The sequence below is a fragment of the Eptatretus burgeri genome, chromosome 1 (genome assembly GCF_056783735.1).
Source record: "Eptatretus burgeri isolate ZD-2024b chromosome 1, Ebu_testis_v1, whole genome shotgun sequence".
NCBI classification, from domain to species: Eukaryota; Metazoa; Chordata; class Myxini; order Myxiniformes; family Myxinidae; genus Eptatretus; species Eptatretus burgeri.
This window is the reverse complement of record NC_140961.1, coordinates 127,872,621-127,889,219: the sequence shown is the minus strand read 5'-3', so window position 1 is coordinate 127,889,219 and position 16,599 is coordinate 127,872,621. Positions and strand designations below refer to the sequence as shown.

At 45.6% G+C, this 16,599-nt stretch overlaps 1 protein-coding gene across 12 annotated transcripts in view; it reads right to left on the bottom strand.

Annotated features, from left to right (window-relative positions):
- LOC147035384 (exocyst complex component 6B-like) overlaps positions 1-16,599 on the bottom strand; it is a 290,908-nt gene that overhangs the window by 166,742 nt on the left and 107,567 nt on the right. For all 12 annotated transcript variants that reach the window (XM_085897305.1, XM_085897314.1, XM_085897321.1 and 9 more), the window contains one exon: positions 11,924-12,021. In XM_085897305.1, coding sequence (XP_085753431.1) covers positions 11,924-12,021 — 98 coding nt within the window. The remainder of the gene's footprint in view (positions 1-11,923; positions 12,022-16,599) is intronic.

The window sequence follows — 16,599 nt, the reverse complement described above, 5'->3', positions numbered from 1 at the left end:
TGAGAAATGGTTGGGGACACATTTAAGTAACAAAATGGCTGCCAGTCGGCCATCTTGGTTCTGATCTCGGGGGGGGGGGGGGAAATGACGCGCATGTGTAAACCATCATTCATAAGGCTCACAACGTAAGGCGAACCCCAGCTCGAGCAGGGAAGATGGCCTTGAAATGCCTGTTGCGTGTCATGCATCTGATAAGTTATGTCTTTCAGAGATCAGCATGTCACGACTCTTGGATGTTCAGCTGAGTTAAATATCACAATATAACGAGAAAGAGGGTGATTAAAAATTTTTGTTGTTGGAGAAGTTGATATGACAGGATCCCTAAAATGGGAATCATTTTCGTTCTTATGCAGCACAAGGCTGCAGGGTAGCATCATTGGCTGATGATGCAATGCCCTCTGCTGGTTAGGGCAGGAATTTTAAATTTGTTCAGGGTGCCAGCGATAGGCCGCTGACTCTTCGCGAAGGACACCATGGGATCTTTTACGTCTATCAACAAATGCTGGCAGGCAGGTCAACCATTCAACGTCCATCCGAGGATGGCACACACATTGATGAATCACTCTACCTGCGAAACACCAGGATGATCGTTTATAATTGGGTCGTGATTCAAACTCTGGCGAGACAGCTTGAAGGCAACAAGTGTGCGTACCTCTAGGCAATTTTGTCAGCACAAATTGGGAACATGCACATCTCACAAAAGTGAGGACAGTGCCTATAGAGGGTCCACACCACCCTTTCAAATTTTCACCTTTTGTTGCCTTGTAGCCTGGAATTAAATTGCATTAAATCAGTCTTTTTACACCTTTATTATAACTTCCAACTGATAAAACAAATTCTACAAATTTCAGAAAATCAGTTATAAATACAAAATTAGAATATCTTGGTTGGTTGGATTTGTCCATCCATATAATAGCAATTGTAAATTAGCTCAGGTGTAACGAATCGCCAACAAAATCACACACCAAATTAATTGGCCTCCACCTGTGTTAAATTGTTGTGACTGATTATTTCAGAATAAAATCAGCTGTTCCTGTAGGTTTCCTCTGCTGGGTAGTGCATTTCACAGCAAAGACTCAACCATGAGGAACCAAGGACTTTTCAAAAGACCTCCGGGATAAAGTTGTGCAAAGGCACAGATCAGTGGATGGGTATAAAATATTTAAAAGGCCTTCAATATCCTTTGGAGCACAGTCAAGACAATCATTAAGAAGTGGAAGGCGTATGGTATCACCAAGACCCTGCCGAGATCAGGCCGTCCCTCCAAAATGGATGACAAAGCAAGGAGAAGACTGATCAGAGAGGTCACCAAGAGGCCAATGTCAACTTTGAAAGAGGTACATGCCTTTATGACAAAGAATGGTCACTGTGTGGAGGTGACAACAATATCCCAAGCACTCCACAAAGTCTGGCCTTTATGGTAGAGTGGCAAGAAGGAAGCCATTACTCACAAAAGCCCACCTTAAGTCCCGTTTGAGGTATGAAAAAAAACTCCAAAGATTCTGATGCCATGTGGCAAAACGTTTTGGATCTGACGAAACCAAGATGGAACCTTTTGGCCTGAATGCAAAACGTTATGTTTAACGCAAACCAAGCACAGCTAATCACCTATCTAACACCATCTCCACTGTGAAGCATGGTGTTGGCAGCATCATGCTATGGAGATACTTTTCAGCAGCAGGGACTGGGAGACTTGCAAGGATAGAGGTAACAATGAATGAAGCCAAATACAGGCAAATCCTTGAGAAGAACCTGCTTCAGAGTGTAAAACACCTTAGACATTGGCAAAGATTTATGTTCCAACAGGACAATTACCCCAAGCATACAGCCAAAGCAACAATGAAATGGCTTCAGAACAAGAATGTGAAAGTCCTTGAGTGGCCCAGTCAAAGCCCCGACTTGAATTCCATTAAGAATCTGTGGAAAGACTTGAAGATTGCTGTTCACCAACACTCCCCATCCAACTTGACAGAGCTTGAGCAAATCTGTAAGGAAGAATGGGAGAAAATCCCCAAATCCAGATGTGCAAAGCTGATATGTACATACCCAAGAAGACTCGAAGCTGTAATCGCTGTCAAAGGCACTTCTACAAAGTATCGACTCAGGGGGTTGAATACTTATTGATGCAAGACATTTCAGATTTTCATTTTAAATTAATTTGCAAGCATTTCTAAAAACATTTCACTTTGTCATTTTGGGGTATTTTGTGTCGATCAGTGATCAATTTAAATTTTATCCATTTTAAATTCAGGCTGTAACACAGCAAAATGTGACAAAAGTCGAGTGGTGTGAATACTTTCTGAATACTGTGTGCAGTTTGACCCAACACATTATGCATCGGTTGCAATTATTAAGTTTCTATGAACCAGCTATTGCTTCGAAAGAGTGGGGAAAAGTTGCCGAGAAATAAGATGTTTCAAGTCTATGTCTAAAAAAAAGCTTTATGTTCATGATACAGCATGATAAATGAAGTCTGAGTCGGTTTTCTTTCTTACACCTTTTTGCCCATTAATAATTTGCAGCCTGGTTCTTGCCAGGCCTTGATTTTCACATTAGACGACGTGAGGTTGTTTCCATGAAGTCAGCCATCTATCAGGTGAAATATTGTAACGAATCTGGAAGCCATTTGCACACAGACAGACAGCAGTCCCCGCAGTTCAGTTATTTCGATAAGTATGTGTTTATAGTTAGAATCCCTCCTTCTGTCTAATGGGAATTTTGTGTGTGCGCTACGAGTTATTTTATAGTCAGGTTTATTACATCTACAACTACAACAACAGCACCGTCCCTGACTCAACCCGGTCGCCATTGCCCACGTGTTTTTGGCTGAAGGCGTGGGCGGAGCCTCCATCGCCTCAGATCCGACTCCGCCCCAGAAAGGTGGGAGTTGCCCCGCCTTCCGTGGGCCTGTCAAATGAGGGACGGCCAACGGATCGCGCAATGGAACCATCCAATCAGGAGTCGAGTGGCGAGGAAAGAAACCGCTCCGACCTCAAGAGAGTAGTGTGAGATCGTGGCGACTGCAGAGCGTCTGCAGCCTTGGTGGCGATCGCAGAGCGTCTGCAGCCTTGGTGGCGATCGCAGAGCGTCTGCAGCCTTGGTGGCGATCGCAGAGCGTCTGCAGCCTTGGTGGCGATCGCAGAGCGTCTGCAGCCTTGGTGGCGATCGCAGAGCGTCTGCAGCCTTGGTGGCGATCGCAGAGCGTCTGCAGCCTTGGTGGCGATCGCAGAGCGTCTGCAGCCTTGGTGGCGATCGCAGAGCGTAATTTGTCCTGAGTTTGTAATTTGTCCCGATTATTGGTTATAAATAACCCCCCGTGTTAAATGTTCCAGTTCGTTGTTCGTGTTTTCCTTCATTGGCCTAGCACGGTGCATATTGAGAAGTAATAAGGCCGTTCGTGCCGTAAATTGTTCATTTGGACCGACGGATCTTGGTAATCCCCGCTCGGTTTACACCCGGATCGGGCTCGGTAAACGGACCGTTCCGCCCGAGGACCGTCAAAAGGGTGTGGTTTTCCCCGGTAGTTGGACGACGTGGGTACATATATATATATATATATTGAAATTAGGCAATTAACCCTACCCCACGCCATCGAAATATTGGCGACCACGGTCCGCTAAGGGACCCGTGACCTTTCGGACTTATCCGAGAGTCACGACCTAAATTCCGGGTGTTCGGTGGGAGACGACTCCATTGCTCCACCTAGTAGTCGTTTATCGCCACCGAACCCTGGCCCACAACAACATGTCTTCAAGGGTTCCGGTTCCAGGTTCATTCACCACCAGACACAATCTAATTCTGCTCTGAGAAACTGTCTTCAAAAGCCGAGGGGAGCTGTTGCGGAATAGTCTTCATCATTTTTGAGAGTTGTTGGTCAATTTGTTAACGTAACCCATTTAAGCATTTCATTGAGATTCCCTTCTCGTGTGCTTTTCTACTGGTTTTGTGTCTACTTGTCCAGACTGCATGCTCATTAAGACCTCATAAGGATCTGCTGCTGTGCCGTCTCCTTTTCCTGTGTGTAAATTCCGCAGGCGATAGTCTTGCTGCCCACCTAACCCCACCCCCCCAACCTTGTCTGCACATTATTTCCCCCCTCTGTCACATGAGCCTGATGAGCATCAATGCTCTTCAACACACACACACACACACACACACACACACACACACACACACACACACACACACACACACACACACAATTTTACTTTAACTTTTCCATTTAAATGACTTCACCGTATAAAATAATTTTCACCTACCCCCATCCGACCTTCCCTCAAAGCCAGCCAATATGACAAGAATGAAAGAATTAAAAGAGATGCGAAGAAGCTGTCAAAATCACACCTGGTGTCCAAAAATAAATCACCCCGAGAATTTGTGGAACGCAGAGCTGCAAAGCTGCTATTCTAAGGAAAAGGGGTGCTGACAAATAACACCTTGAATCAAAAAAATAAATTCAAAGGAGTAGATTTTTCAATCAAGATCTATGCTTTCCAGTTTCATTTTGACGTCTCAATATGCATGGGCTAAGGATAGTTGAGTAGTAGTGCACTCAAATTTCAGTCGTCACATCTGGGTTCGAATCTCGACATTATCCAGGGGAACTATGAACTATCATCCTCACACCTCTTAGTCAGAGTTCGGTATCAGAGAAAATGCAGTTCCTTCAGATGTAAAATTCAGCCACGTGTTGCTCCTGCAGCACGCTTGTGTATGCAAAAGTGCAAGTACTCGTACAACCGAGAAGTGCTCAAATGTGATGTCAACTTCCATGTGATGAGCTTAAATAAAGAGTAAGCACAGCTCCTCAGTGAGATCTTGTATGATTATATGCAGCAAAAGATGTCTTCTTTTGTACAAGCTTTCTCAAGATGTGATAAAAAAAGGTGTCTGCGCATGCACACACACATCTCTGTGTGCACACATTCACAATGTCAAACACACCCTAACAAACTCTTATAAAGTTAGCCATCAAAAATTTTCTCCTTTACCGATCCGGATTTTATGAAATCGTAAAAAAGCGAGACCAACGGAGACACGGGACCATTGCTTTGAAGTAAGATTTCTACCAGCAGATGACAGAGGAGAGAAGACGGAAACCTGCATTGAAGAGATTTGGATAATGTCCGGTTAACGTGGTTGGGAAAGATCACGAATAAGAATGCGTGATAATAGGATATTGCGATGTACCATAAACATGAAACCCTGGAAGGATGGGTGAGAATGAACCGGCTCAAGAAGGCAGTTCTACAAACAGTAGAAAAGAATAACAAACAAGTGAGCAGTGAGCTTGTATTTTAACTGGATGGGATTAGTGGAAGAATGTGTGCATCCTGGAGAACAGAAGATGGTCAGAGGATTGAGGAAGGGGGAGAGAGAGAGAGTGGGGGGGGGGGTGGAGGGAGAGGGAGAGGGAGAGAGAGAGAAAGAGAGAATGGAGGAAAGGCAGCACCAAAATATAAATGCACCACTAGCATGTATGCAATGTGAGAGCAACAAACCTTGAACTTCTACCTCATTTTAGGAGATGTCAAAAATTGCGAAAGCATGGGATGCCACAGAATCCAGGAAAGATGTGATGTGGGGGTACCATCCCATATGGGATAACACATACACCATTAAGCTATTGTAACACATTACATTCATCTGAAACATTTTTTTTTATCCCGTGGGGTCTTCCACCCCACGGGGTCGAAGCGCCACTAGCGTTCTCTCTTTTCTTGTGTGCAGTTCATTTGAACGTCTATTTCTCTATTATTCGTGAACAGAATTCGATGAAAATTGACAGGCATATACAAGACATATGTGCAGGAAATAACTGAGCCGAAAGTGCGATTGCAGCCCTTCGGGCCGAGGAACAGCCCATTTTGGCGCATTTTCTTAAAATTATTATTTCTCGGTTATTAGTGAACGGAACTGAACCAAACGTGACAGGTATATTCTAGAGACAATTCCCCAGACATTAACTGAGCCCAAAGTGCGATTTCCGGCCCTTTGGGCCGAGAAATGGCCCTTTCGGCCCATTTTCTTTAAAAAAAAATTCTTTTAAATTAAATGTGCTGGCGATGCCTAATGCAAAATTAAGTCCCAAATGATGATATGAAACTAGCCTCACTCTTGTGGTGTGTTTTGGTTTCTTTTTCTGATGAGATGAAGATCTTACCAAATTTTAAAACTATCTGTCGTCCGTGGTATCGCTCACCTGAGAGTTGCACGAATGAACTCCCACGGGGTATGTTCGCAATTCGAACTTGTTTTCTCTTGTCTATGGAATGACCTTCATAGACAAGAGAAAAAAAGAAAAAAAGAACCACCATCTTTTATCTTCTTCCATCCAAAACCACGATCTTATCTACCCCCGCTAATCCACCCTAAACCCACCTCCTTCAAATTCCCTGCTTTCCTTCCTGAAAGTCCTTGTGTAAGGACCTGAAAGTCCCTGTAGTGTCCACCTTGTTTACCCTTTGTACCCTGCCTCATCCCTTCCACAGATCTCCTCACATCTCTGTTCCCCACTTTTTGGTATTTCCCTCTCCCACCCTTCTGATCTCCTGCTCCCCTTGTTGTGCATTTCTGTGTGTTAGCTCTTATAAGAGCCTCAACAGCGCATACAAAAAAAAGTTTTTTTTAAAAAACCTCCATTTCTTTGTCAAATCAAAACTCATTCCTTCAAGGATACAAACTTGCTGCCATTTTCCATTTCCCATTTATACTGGTACACACAATCTCTTATACGCTCCATAATACCCTGCAATATGCCCTGTTTTCTTTCCAGGTGGCGTTCATGTGTACATCTAATGGCCGTATGCTACCAATTGTCCTCTCACATGAAGTGAAATTCACAGTGAATTATCTCTGAACTTTGACGTATGTATTTGGTATTAATATATATATATATATATATATATATATATATATATATATATATATATATATATATATTAATATTAATATATTAATATTAATATATAATACCATTTGTAAAAAATTAAATGTATTAAAGGAATATATTGTTACAGATTCTCGGCCGCCGGCGTGCGAACGACCGCGTCTAACCAATAGCGGCCGCTTCGCCCACCGAACGGACAATCTCGTCGCGGCTTTCCGGATCAACGCCGAAAACCAGCCACAGGTGTGTTTTTAACCACACCAGAACCTTGTCCACACTCTACCCGCGCTACAGGGTCTGATCGCTGAATCTTCGATTTACCTAATTAATCGCGCGGCTTGATTACCGAGAGATTGTACCTCAACGAGGCCCGCTTGGAAACGATCCGCTTAAGCAGCTCGCTCCGTTTTGGGATAACCAAGCGGGGTGTTATTGCGAGGCCCCGTTGGACCCGATTCTATTATCGGTTATTTAACAACCAACTATATTCCGAGTGCAATATGGCAGTTCAATGAGGGAAAGGACGCAACGAACGGGTGAACATTTGAACAAGCACATTTATTTGCACACACAACACATATGCAGTCATGCAGGTATGCAATTATGCAAGGCAAGACACGCATGCAGTTTGCAATCGACAAAGGCAAAACAAAAGCACGCATGCAATTATACAACCAACAAAAGCAATGCAAAAGAGCTACTACCGTCTATTATCTATTATGTACACACTTAACAGTTCTTACTACTTAGTAGACACGGCGCCACATCATTCATGCAAAGAAACAAAGGAAAAACCCAAAGACAAGGGGGTAGACTGGACCTCTTGGGGTCTTTATAAACACGGAGCCGTGTAGACCGCAAAGGCTCCGAGAGACCGAGCTGGCTACCTTGTCCCTCATGGTGACTCGCTAGGGCGACCCTCGACGTCCCCTCTCCAGCGACCCACGGTAAGGTACGGTACGGCAGGCCGGGCACCTTGGCTCCTCTGCGCTCTCTCCAGTCCCCGACCGCGGCTCCACACACTGCCCACAACTCCGACACGCCACTCTTTTCTCTCCTCCACACACCTCACAACCTCCAGCTCGACAGCTTCCTTTTATCTCCACGGTGCCTCGCCCTCCCTTCCGCCCCCCTCTTCCAGCACGCGCGGGACGCTTCCAGAAGCAGGGCGTTTTCCTCGCCGAATGGGGGCCTTTCTCATTCTTCTTCCTTTTTTTATAGCTAGTGTCGCTTTATAATCCTTGGTGTTGGGTTATTCTCCTGCTGCGTCGGCCGGAGCAGATGTTATTCGTTAGGGGGGGGGGTGGGGCCGTCGTCTGCTTTCCCCCGATGAATGCCAGGCGTCTCGCAACCGTGTGCCGAGGTGGCAATGCGGTTGTGGTTACGGTGGTTAATGTAATGGTGGCGTGGCTGACGTTTTGTGGTGGTCATGAGGGTGGTGTGGTTGGGCGGTTGTGGTTAAGGTGGTTGTTCTGAAGGTGGCTGTTCGTTGTCTGTGGGGATGTTGGCGGTTGACGAGAAGGTGGTTGTTGTGATCGTGGTTGTTGTGGAGCGGTTGATGAGAGCGATGTTGGCGGTGGAGGTGGTTGTTGTGAAGCGGTTGATGACAGCGATGTTGGCGGTGGAGGTGGTTGTTGTGAACGGTTGGTCCAAAATAACGATAGCGAAAGAAAAACGGCTAACTCAAAGATCACAGCCCTGTTACACGAATAATTCCCTTTAAACATCGGTGGGGAAATCTATCTGAACACACACTTATCGATATAACTGATCTTGGGGAAATCCTTTATGGTGTCCTGCGAATTTCCACAGCCGTAACAATATCAAGCTAGGAAAATTGTTGATGCAAATCAGAAACAAAATTAGACTGAGGAATAGATGTGGAAGAAGTCCTTGTCATGTCCATCTCTCGATGAACACGACAGGGACTTTCAGGAAGCAAAGCAGGGAATTTGAAGGAGGTGGGTTTGGGGTGGATTAACAGGGGTAGAAAAGATCGTGGTTTTGGATGGGGGAAGATAAGAGATGGTGGTGAACAGCTGTTTTGTAGGCCTGGAGAGAAGAATGGGATTGAAGAGAGTGTGGGAGTTTGTTCCAAAGGTGGGGCAAAAAGAAGAATGAAAGTGAAGGAAAGCAGTGATTCTAGATTTTGGTAGTTCTACCAGATGGGGGTTGCTGGCAGACCTTTAGTACCCTGCAGAAATATGAGGAGGGGGGGGGCATATCGCAGACAGAGCGGGGGAGGGGGCGGCAAGGCCAGAGAGGAGACGGTAGAAGACAGAAAGACCTCCGACCCTGCCTGCAGTGAGAGAGTGAGAGGCCCAAAGACTCAGTCTCATCACAGAAGATACCAATTATCCTAAATGCCTTGGTTTTCACAGCGTGAAGCCGAGAAAGGTGAGAGGCAGGAGCACCAGCCCAGAGGGAAGAGCAGTACTCCATCAGGTTGCGGACGAAAGCTTCGTGTGTAGTCATGAGCTCAGTTGGGCCGAGGAAGGACTTTAAACGACGGAGGAATCCCAGTTGGCGACTGCCTTTGGAGGCCAGCTTGGAAATGTGTCTTCACCAGGAAAGATCATAGCATATCGTGAGACCCAGAAGCTTGAATGAAAGGACTTCAAGAGGATTGTTGAGAAAGTAGATGGGGGGGGGAGGATCACTGTATTCTGCTTCAGAAGTCAGTGAACCCACCCCCCCCATCCACTTTCTCAATAATACCATAATTATGATGATGTTAATGATATTACAAAACAATAGTAACACAAATAATATCCCCCCCTCCCAAGGAGTTTTTCCTCCTTTGACAAAAGCCATGTGAAGGTAAATAAGTTATCGTGACATTTTTCAAAGGAAACTTCTCATCACAAAAGTAATAACGCCATCTTCAGAGTTGGTTTATGTTATCGTGGCACTTTTCCAAGGTTGCTTCCAATACCAGAATTAATAATAATGATTATGATAATGGCATAGTAATAACATTAATGAAAAAATTAACATGCCGTCGTCCATACTTCAAGTGAAGAAGCAGCAATTTATGCATTTCATCTTCGGTGCACATTTTTTCTGTTCAAAATGGTGTGCATTGGCAATAACGATAATTGCATAATAATATAAAAGTTATCACAAAATAATATTATTGATCATAATATAAACAATAATAATAATAGCAAGGAGAACAACACCCCCACCCCCCAACCTTGACCAAGTCGAAAGTATTAATTCAACAGCAAAGGGGGATTTGAACTCAGGATCCTCGGATCCCAAGCCCACCACCTTAACCATTAAGCCAGCATCAGGCATATATAATAGTACTCCCCTTCTGTATAAATGGGTTTATGGGCCAATACGTGTTGTGTGGGATTAGGTAGATTTTTCTCCATTCTTTCCCATCTTAATTCCCTGCACACAAATCTTTCACACACAAGCAAGCATGCCACGCACACACAGCTATATCATTGTAAAATTACTCGAGCTCGCTATGCATTCACTATTGTTCAACAACCATGATGCCTCAACCACAGCGAACCACCTCCGTCTCCTCAACCATAACCCACTCACCAGACGCCTGCAGTCACCTTTGGAGTCACAGCAGCAATAAGCGCAATGTACCGACAGCAGGCGCTGAGAACCTGGACGTTCAGACGTCTAACTAAAATCTGCGGTACATGGAAAAACCTGGAATGTAGCAGGCGGAATCAGAGCTTGTGGAATGGAGCTGGCGGAACGGAGCGTTGGGCGAGCGAGTGATCCAGGCGCCGTACCGGGCACATTCATTAAGGCCAAACCAATAAACAATTACACTTGCAGATAATCTCTCACCTCACACAAAAGTAAGCTGTCTTCTCACATGTTCTGGCTCTCTTCCAATCATCTGCTTTGGACGCGAAAAGAGCTCGGCAAGGGCAAGTCCCAATGAACCATTATTTTCAGAACGACCTCATTGACACACACCTCTTTCCAGTTTCCTCCTCATACCTCATGTGCCCTTCACCCACACCTAACCACCTCAAATACGCACCGCAGACACCACCAGTATACCTCCTTTTTTACCATTCCTCAGCAGCTGGGCAGCGCAGGTTAGTCAACTCCGTTTGGTGAGCAGAGGTCAAAACCACCTCATTCTTTTTATCCATCTTATCTTCTCTCTAATATACCCTTCTGGGAATGATTCTGATGGTGCCCGTTTTGTTATCACAAGTAAGATTGTTTAAGCAAATTAGTATCAGGTGAGCTCTGCACTGTCTCTTTTGCTTTTCTGTATAACTGCATGTCTTTTGCTGCACGACACCAATCTTGCATGTCCCTACTGTACCAATTTTGCATGTAAATAAACCCCTTGTCTCGACTGTGCCGCATACCTTTCCTCACGCTTTCTTTTAATAAATGCCATGTTACTTGCAGTTCAACGAGCTCGTCACGTACTTTCCTCCATCGATCCAGCATAATCCGCATGCTTGCTAACCGGGAAGTTTTACACCACCGATTTGCTGTAAATGTTAGCCAGTGCATACTTGGCAGCTCCACTCGGCTGCACCTGATTAAGTAAGGGTAAGGGCAAGTACACATCGAGGGTGTGAGCTCACCTTGATACAGTCAATCAAACTGAAAAGTAACACACGAGGTAGGGGACCGTGCCAGGATTGGTGGTACCAATCGGCATTCGTGGTAGACTAGCAACCCACCGGACTGTGGAGTCATCTGCAGCTGGTGACTCCAGACTGGGTGTTCGAGAGGAACCAGAGTGCTTCTTCTCGTGGTGAACCGCAAACCCAGAACCACAACAATACACTCAACCCTGTCTTCATACTTCTCCTAATTTAACCCCATTCCACCAAACCCTGCTTCACCCACAAGTATATGTAAATGTTCTAAATGATCTCTCTTTTTTTTTTTTTTACGAACAATCATCAAAATAAAAATGCTCTGTAATCACATCTATCATTTTTCTTACCAAGTTGCACTTTGTGCATATCCGTAAGGTAGATATTGTTTGTGAAGCAAATCAAAAGAGTTATCAAAAAAACAGATCCTCACCGGAATACAGCAGCCCATTTTTTCAGAAGAACCTCACAGTATTGGTCACGAATCTCCAACAGAAGGTCAAACAGTTGGTTGACCAGATAACCGTAGCCCTGTAACAAATGCCTGATTAGTCATATTCATGTAATAATTGAGGTCTTGTAACATGCCCCAGAAACTTAACAAAAAGGCCAAAAACTGTGACATGAAAAAAAGAAGATAAAATAAAATAAATAAGGAATCGACATTTTCTGAAATTTCACCTTTTCTAGCTGAAGCAGAAAATGTTGCCAGCACATTTTAGTGCTTTCTCAATATTCAGAGAATAAATTTTTAATAAAACTCAGGACCTTGACACTTGGATGAAAAATTGATCATTTGTTCGAATACAATTTTCCAACATCACAGAATCCTGTAAATACAAATGACAGCTTAATTTGACTGGTTGGCAGAGCTACACCTCTCCACAAGATTAAGTTAAAGTCAGAATAGGAGAGAAAAGAAAACTCATTGCTGGAACGAATATAATATTTATTCTTCTTCTTCATTTGTATGTAGCACAAGGCTGCGGCGCAACATCATTGGCTGAGGGTACGGCTGTGCGGTGATGCAATGCCCTCTGATGGTCCGGGCAAGAAATTGTCATTTAGTCAGGGTGCCAGCGATTTCTCACTGACTCTTCGTGAAGGACGACGTGGTATCTTTAACGTCAAACAACTAATGATGCCAGATGGGGCGCTCAGTTCAACGTCAAACGGAAGGGTGGCACACACACTGACAAATTGCCCTCCCCTGGGAAACAAAGTAGGATAATACAGTATACAGCTGAGCCGAGATTCAAACCCGTTTTTTTATTATTATTATTTTTTTTTGTATACCTTGGTCGAGGCTCGTATGAGAGCAAACACAGAACTCACAGCAAGGAGGCATGAGACAAGAGGGGCGGGAGTGGAAGGGACAAAACAGTGGGGAACAGACATTAGGTGAACTGTGGAAGGGAGAGGGATGGGGATGGGACGGGGAACATAGCGAAGAGAAGATGGACATTTCAGGGACTTTCAGGAAGGAAAGCAGGAGAAATGAAGGAAGTGGGTATGGGTGGATTATCGGGGGTAGAAAAGATCGAGGATTTGGATGGGGGAAGATAAGAGGTGGTGGTGAACAGCTGTTTTGAAAGCCTGGAGGGAAGAATGGGAAAGAATAGAGTGAGGAAGTTTATTCCAAAGGCGGGAAAAAAGAGGAATGAAAGAGTGAAGATGAGCAGTGATTCGTGATTTTGGTAGTTTTACCAGAAGGGGGTTGTTGGCGGACCTTGAGTGCCCTGTGGAAATGTGGTGGGGACAAATCGCAGAGAGAGCAGGGGGGGCAAGGCTGGAGAGGAGTCGGAAGAAGACAGAAAGACCACCGACCAACCTGCGGTGATTGAGTGAGAGGCCCAAAGACTCAGCTTCATTGCGGGAGATGCCGATGATCTTAAATGCCCTGGTTTCGACAGCGTTAAGCCGAGAAAGGTGGGAGGCAGGAGCACCAGCCCAGAGGGGAGAGCAGTACTCCATCAGGCTACGGACAATAGCTTTGTAAGAGGTCAGGAGCTCAAGAGGGCCGAGGAAGGACTTAGCACGACGGAGGATTCCCAGTCGGCGACTGGCTTTTGAGGCGAGGTTGGAAATGTGACTTTCCCAGGAAAGGTCATGGCAGATAGTGAGACCTAGAAGCTTGAAAGAAAAGACTTCTTCCAGAGGATTGTTGAGAAAGTGGATGGGGGGGTTTTGTAAACGGTCCTTTCGAAGAGACATAGTGAGAGTGTGAGATTTGTCTGGATTGAAAGACATGTTCCACGTGTTGGACCAGTTTGTGATTTTATCCAGATCTGCAGTGAGCGAAGAAGCTGCTGCTTGCCGGTCTGAGGGATGACAGATGGTACGGCAGAGGGTGGAGTCATCGGCAAAGAGAAATAGAGGATTTTCCAGAGAGTCCGAGAGATCATTGATGAAAACCAGAAAAAGAACAGGGCCCAGAACGCTACCTTGAGGAACTCCAGCCTGCACAGGAAGAGGGGATGAAAGAACTCCATTTAGATGAAAGAACGCCACACGTTGACTGCGACAGGAGAGGAAATCTGCGAGCCATGAGTGGAGATGGCCTTGAATACCATGGGAAGAGAGTTTGGTGAGTAGGGCAGGGTGCCAGACTGTGTCAAAAGCACGTGATATGTCCAGGGATACGGCTCGGATTTCCTGTCTGGCATTGAGGACCTCCATCCATTGATGGGAGAGCAGAAGCAGCATATCCAGGGTAGAGTGACCTGGTCTGAAACCAAATTGATGATTGGAAATCAAGCCATTGGAGAAGAGGAAGGATTTCATATCTGAAGCGATGATGGATTCCATCACCTTGCTGATGATTGGGAGAAGGCTGATTGGTCTGTAGTTATAGGGATCTGTTTTTGCACCTTTTTTATGCAGGGCAGTGATGTTAGCAGATTTCCAAGCAGATGGCAGATGACCTTGGGCAAATGAGAGGGTGAATAGAACAGAGAGAGGGTGAGCAAGAGCAGAAGAACAGGCTTTGAGGACATGTGGGCTGATGCCATCTGGACCGGTTGCAGAATCTGACTCGAGGTTTGAAAGCAAGCTCTCCACCTTGTCAGGATAAAAGGATACAGAGTCCAGGGACAGTTGGGTGCGACTGGGTAAAGTGGGTAGAGATAATGATGGGTTTAGGACACAAGATTTAGCTGCAAACACCGAGTTTAGACATTCAGCTTTATCACGTGTGGAATCAGCAGTGCGGCCATTTGAGGTAAGGGAGGGGATGGAGGAGGAACATACACCAGAAACAGATTTGATTAAACGCCACCAGGATTTTGAGGAGGGAGAGAGGTTTGAGAGTTCAGACTTGAGATGAGAAAGATGTTGTTTTCTGGCTCTCCTGAGGGTAGATACACACTTGTTCCGAGCTTTGTGGAAAGAACTGAGATTGCCCTCAGTTGGGTTTGCTTTCCATGAGGCAAAGGCAAGTTGTTTCAGGACAACTGCCTCGCCACAAGCTTCAGTAAACCAAGGGCGGGAGGAAGGGTAAGACAACTGAACATGAGAGGGGATAAATCTGTGCATGAGAGAGAGCAAGTTTCTTTGAAAGAATTCCCAGGATGAGTTGATGTTTGAGAAAGTAGTGATAGGAGACCAGTCTGTAAGTTTGATGTCTGCTCGGAGACCCTGCCAGTCGGCTTGAGTGAAATGCCAGACTCGACGGCGGTGAGGTGGTTCTCTGATAACAGCCAGAGAGATGTCCACTTTGACAAGGACGTGGTCAGAAGAACCAATTGGAGCGAAGGAAGAGCAGCAGATATTGTCAGGGAAATTTGTCAAAACCAGATCCAGAAGAGATGGAGTACCATTGGTTGAGATCCGGGTCGGGAAGTTGACCGATTGAGTCAGTCCCAATGAGTCGCAGAAAGCTTTTGCTGAGGTGCCATGGCAGGTGAGAGAGGTACCCACACCTAGCCAACTGGCGTGATGACAATTGAAGTCACCACATAAGAGTAAGAGAGAGTTTGGATGAGAAGATAGAAGATGGTCCATGTTTTCGGATAGCGAGGTGTAGATGGAGTCATCACTGTTCGGTGGACGGTACAGTACACATATAAACATGAGGTGGGAGTGGAGGGGAAGCCGAAGCCAGAGGTATTCCTGGGGGTGTGGGGGAGTGAGAGCAGTGCATGGAGAGTGAGGAATAGTCTTTGATGAAGAGAGCAACACCTCCACCAGGACGAGGCTCAGGTCTATCATACCGTAAGAGGGAGTAGCCAGGGAGAGATACTTGGGAGTCAGACACGTCTTGGGAGAGGAAAGTTTCTGTTAGGCAGATAATGTCTGGTTTGTCAGTGGCAACCTGTATGGAAAGATCTGAAAGGTTTGAGCGAAGGCCCCGGATATTTGAGGTCCACACTTTTAATGAAGAGGAAGGGGAGGAGGCTTTGGGTGCAGGAGGTGGAGCGGGAGGGGGAGGGTAGGACAAGGGACGAGGGGGGCAGGTAAGGAGGGTTGCTGAAGGAGTGTGGGGTATTGCAGAATAACGGGGGGAGGGGCCGAATGAGGAGGAGAAAAGGCTCTGTGGTGCTGGGGGAGAGGGGGGACAAGAGACAAGGAAGAAGGCAGTTGAGGATTTGAGGAGGTGGAGTGAAGAGATGGAGGTGAGAGGGCAGTGGAGGGAGGCAGGTTGGTGGATGAGAGAGGAGGCAACTTTGAGAAGGAAGAGTGAGGGGATGAAAGGTGGGAGAAAGGTGAGGGGGGAATTTTTGAGAGAGGTGAGAGGGAGGCTTGGAGGGAGAAGAGTGGGATGGTTGCTTTGAGAGTGAGAGTGAGGGGTGAGGGGGGTGAGTTGGCACTGAAGTTGGAAAAAAAGAATGGTTGATGGAAAGCGCACATCCATGGCAAACTGTGGTTTTTAAAAGTTTTAGGTCAGAGATGCGATTTAACACAATTCTTGATGGATGCAATGAAGGCGAATTCAGAGAATGGAGAGAAGAAGCGCTGTAATCGTTGGATTTTTTAGGCAAGGAATGAAGGAGAGGTCGAAATGAGAGCAGTCTGTTAAAATAGCAGAAGAGTAGTGCATTGTGAAACAGTAAAGAGTACCACATGTGTGAGAGAGGAAGATGAAGCATTATAAGATCGTTTTTGTTGTTA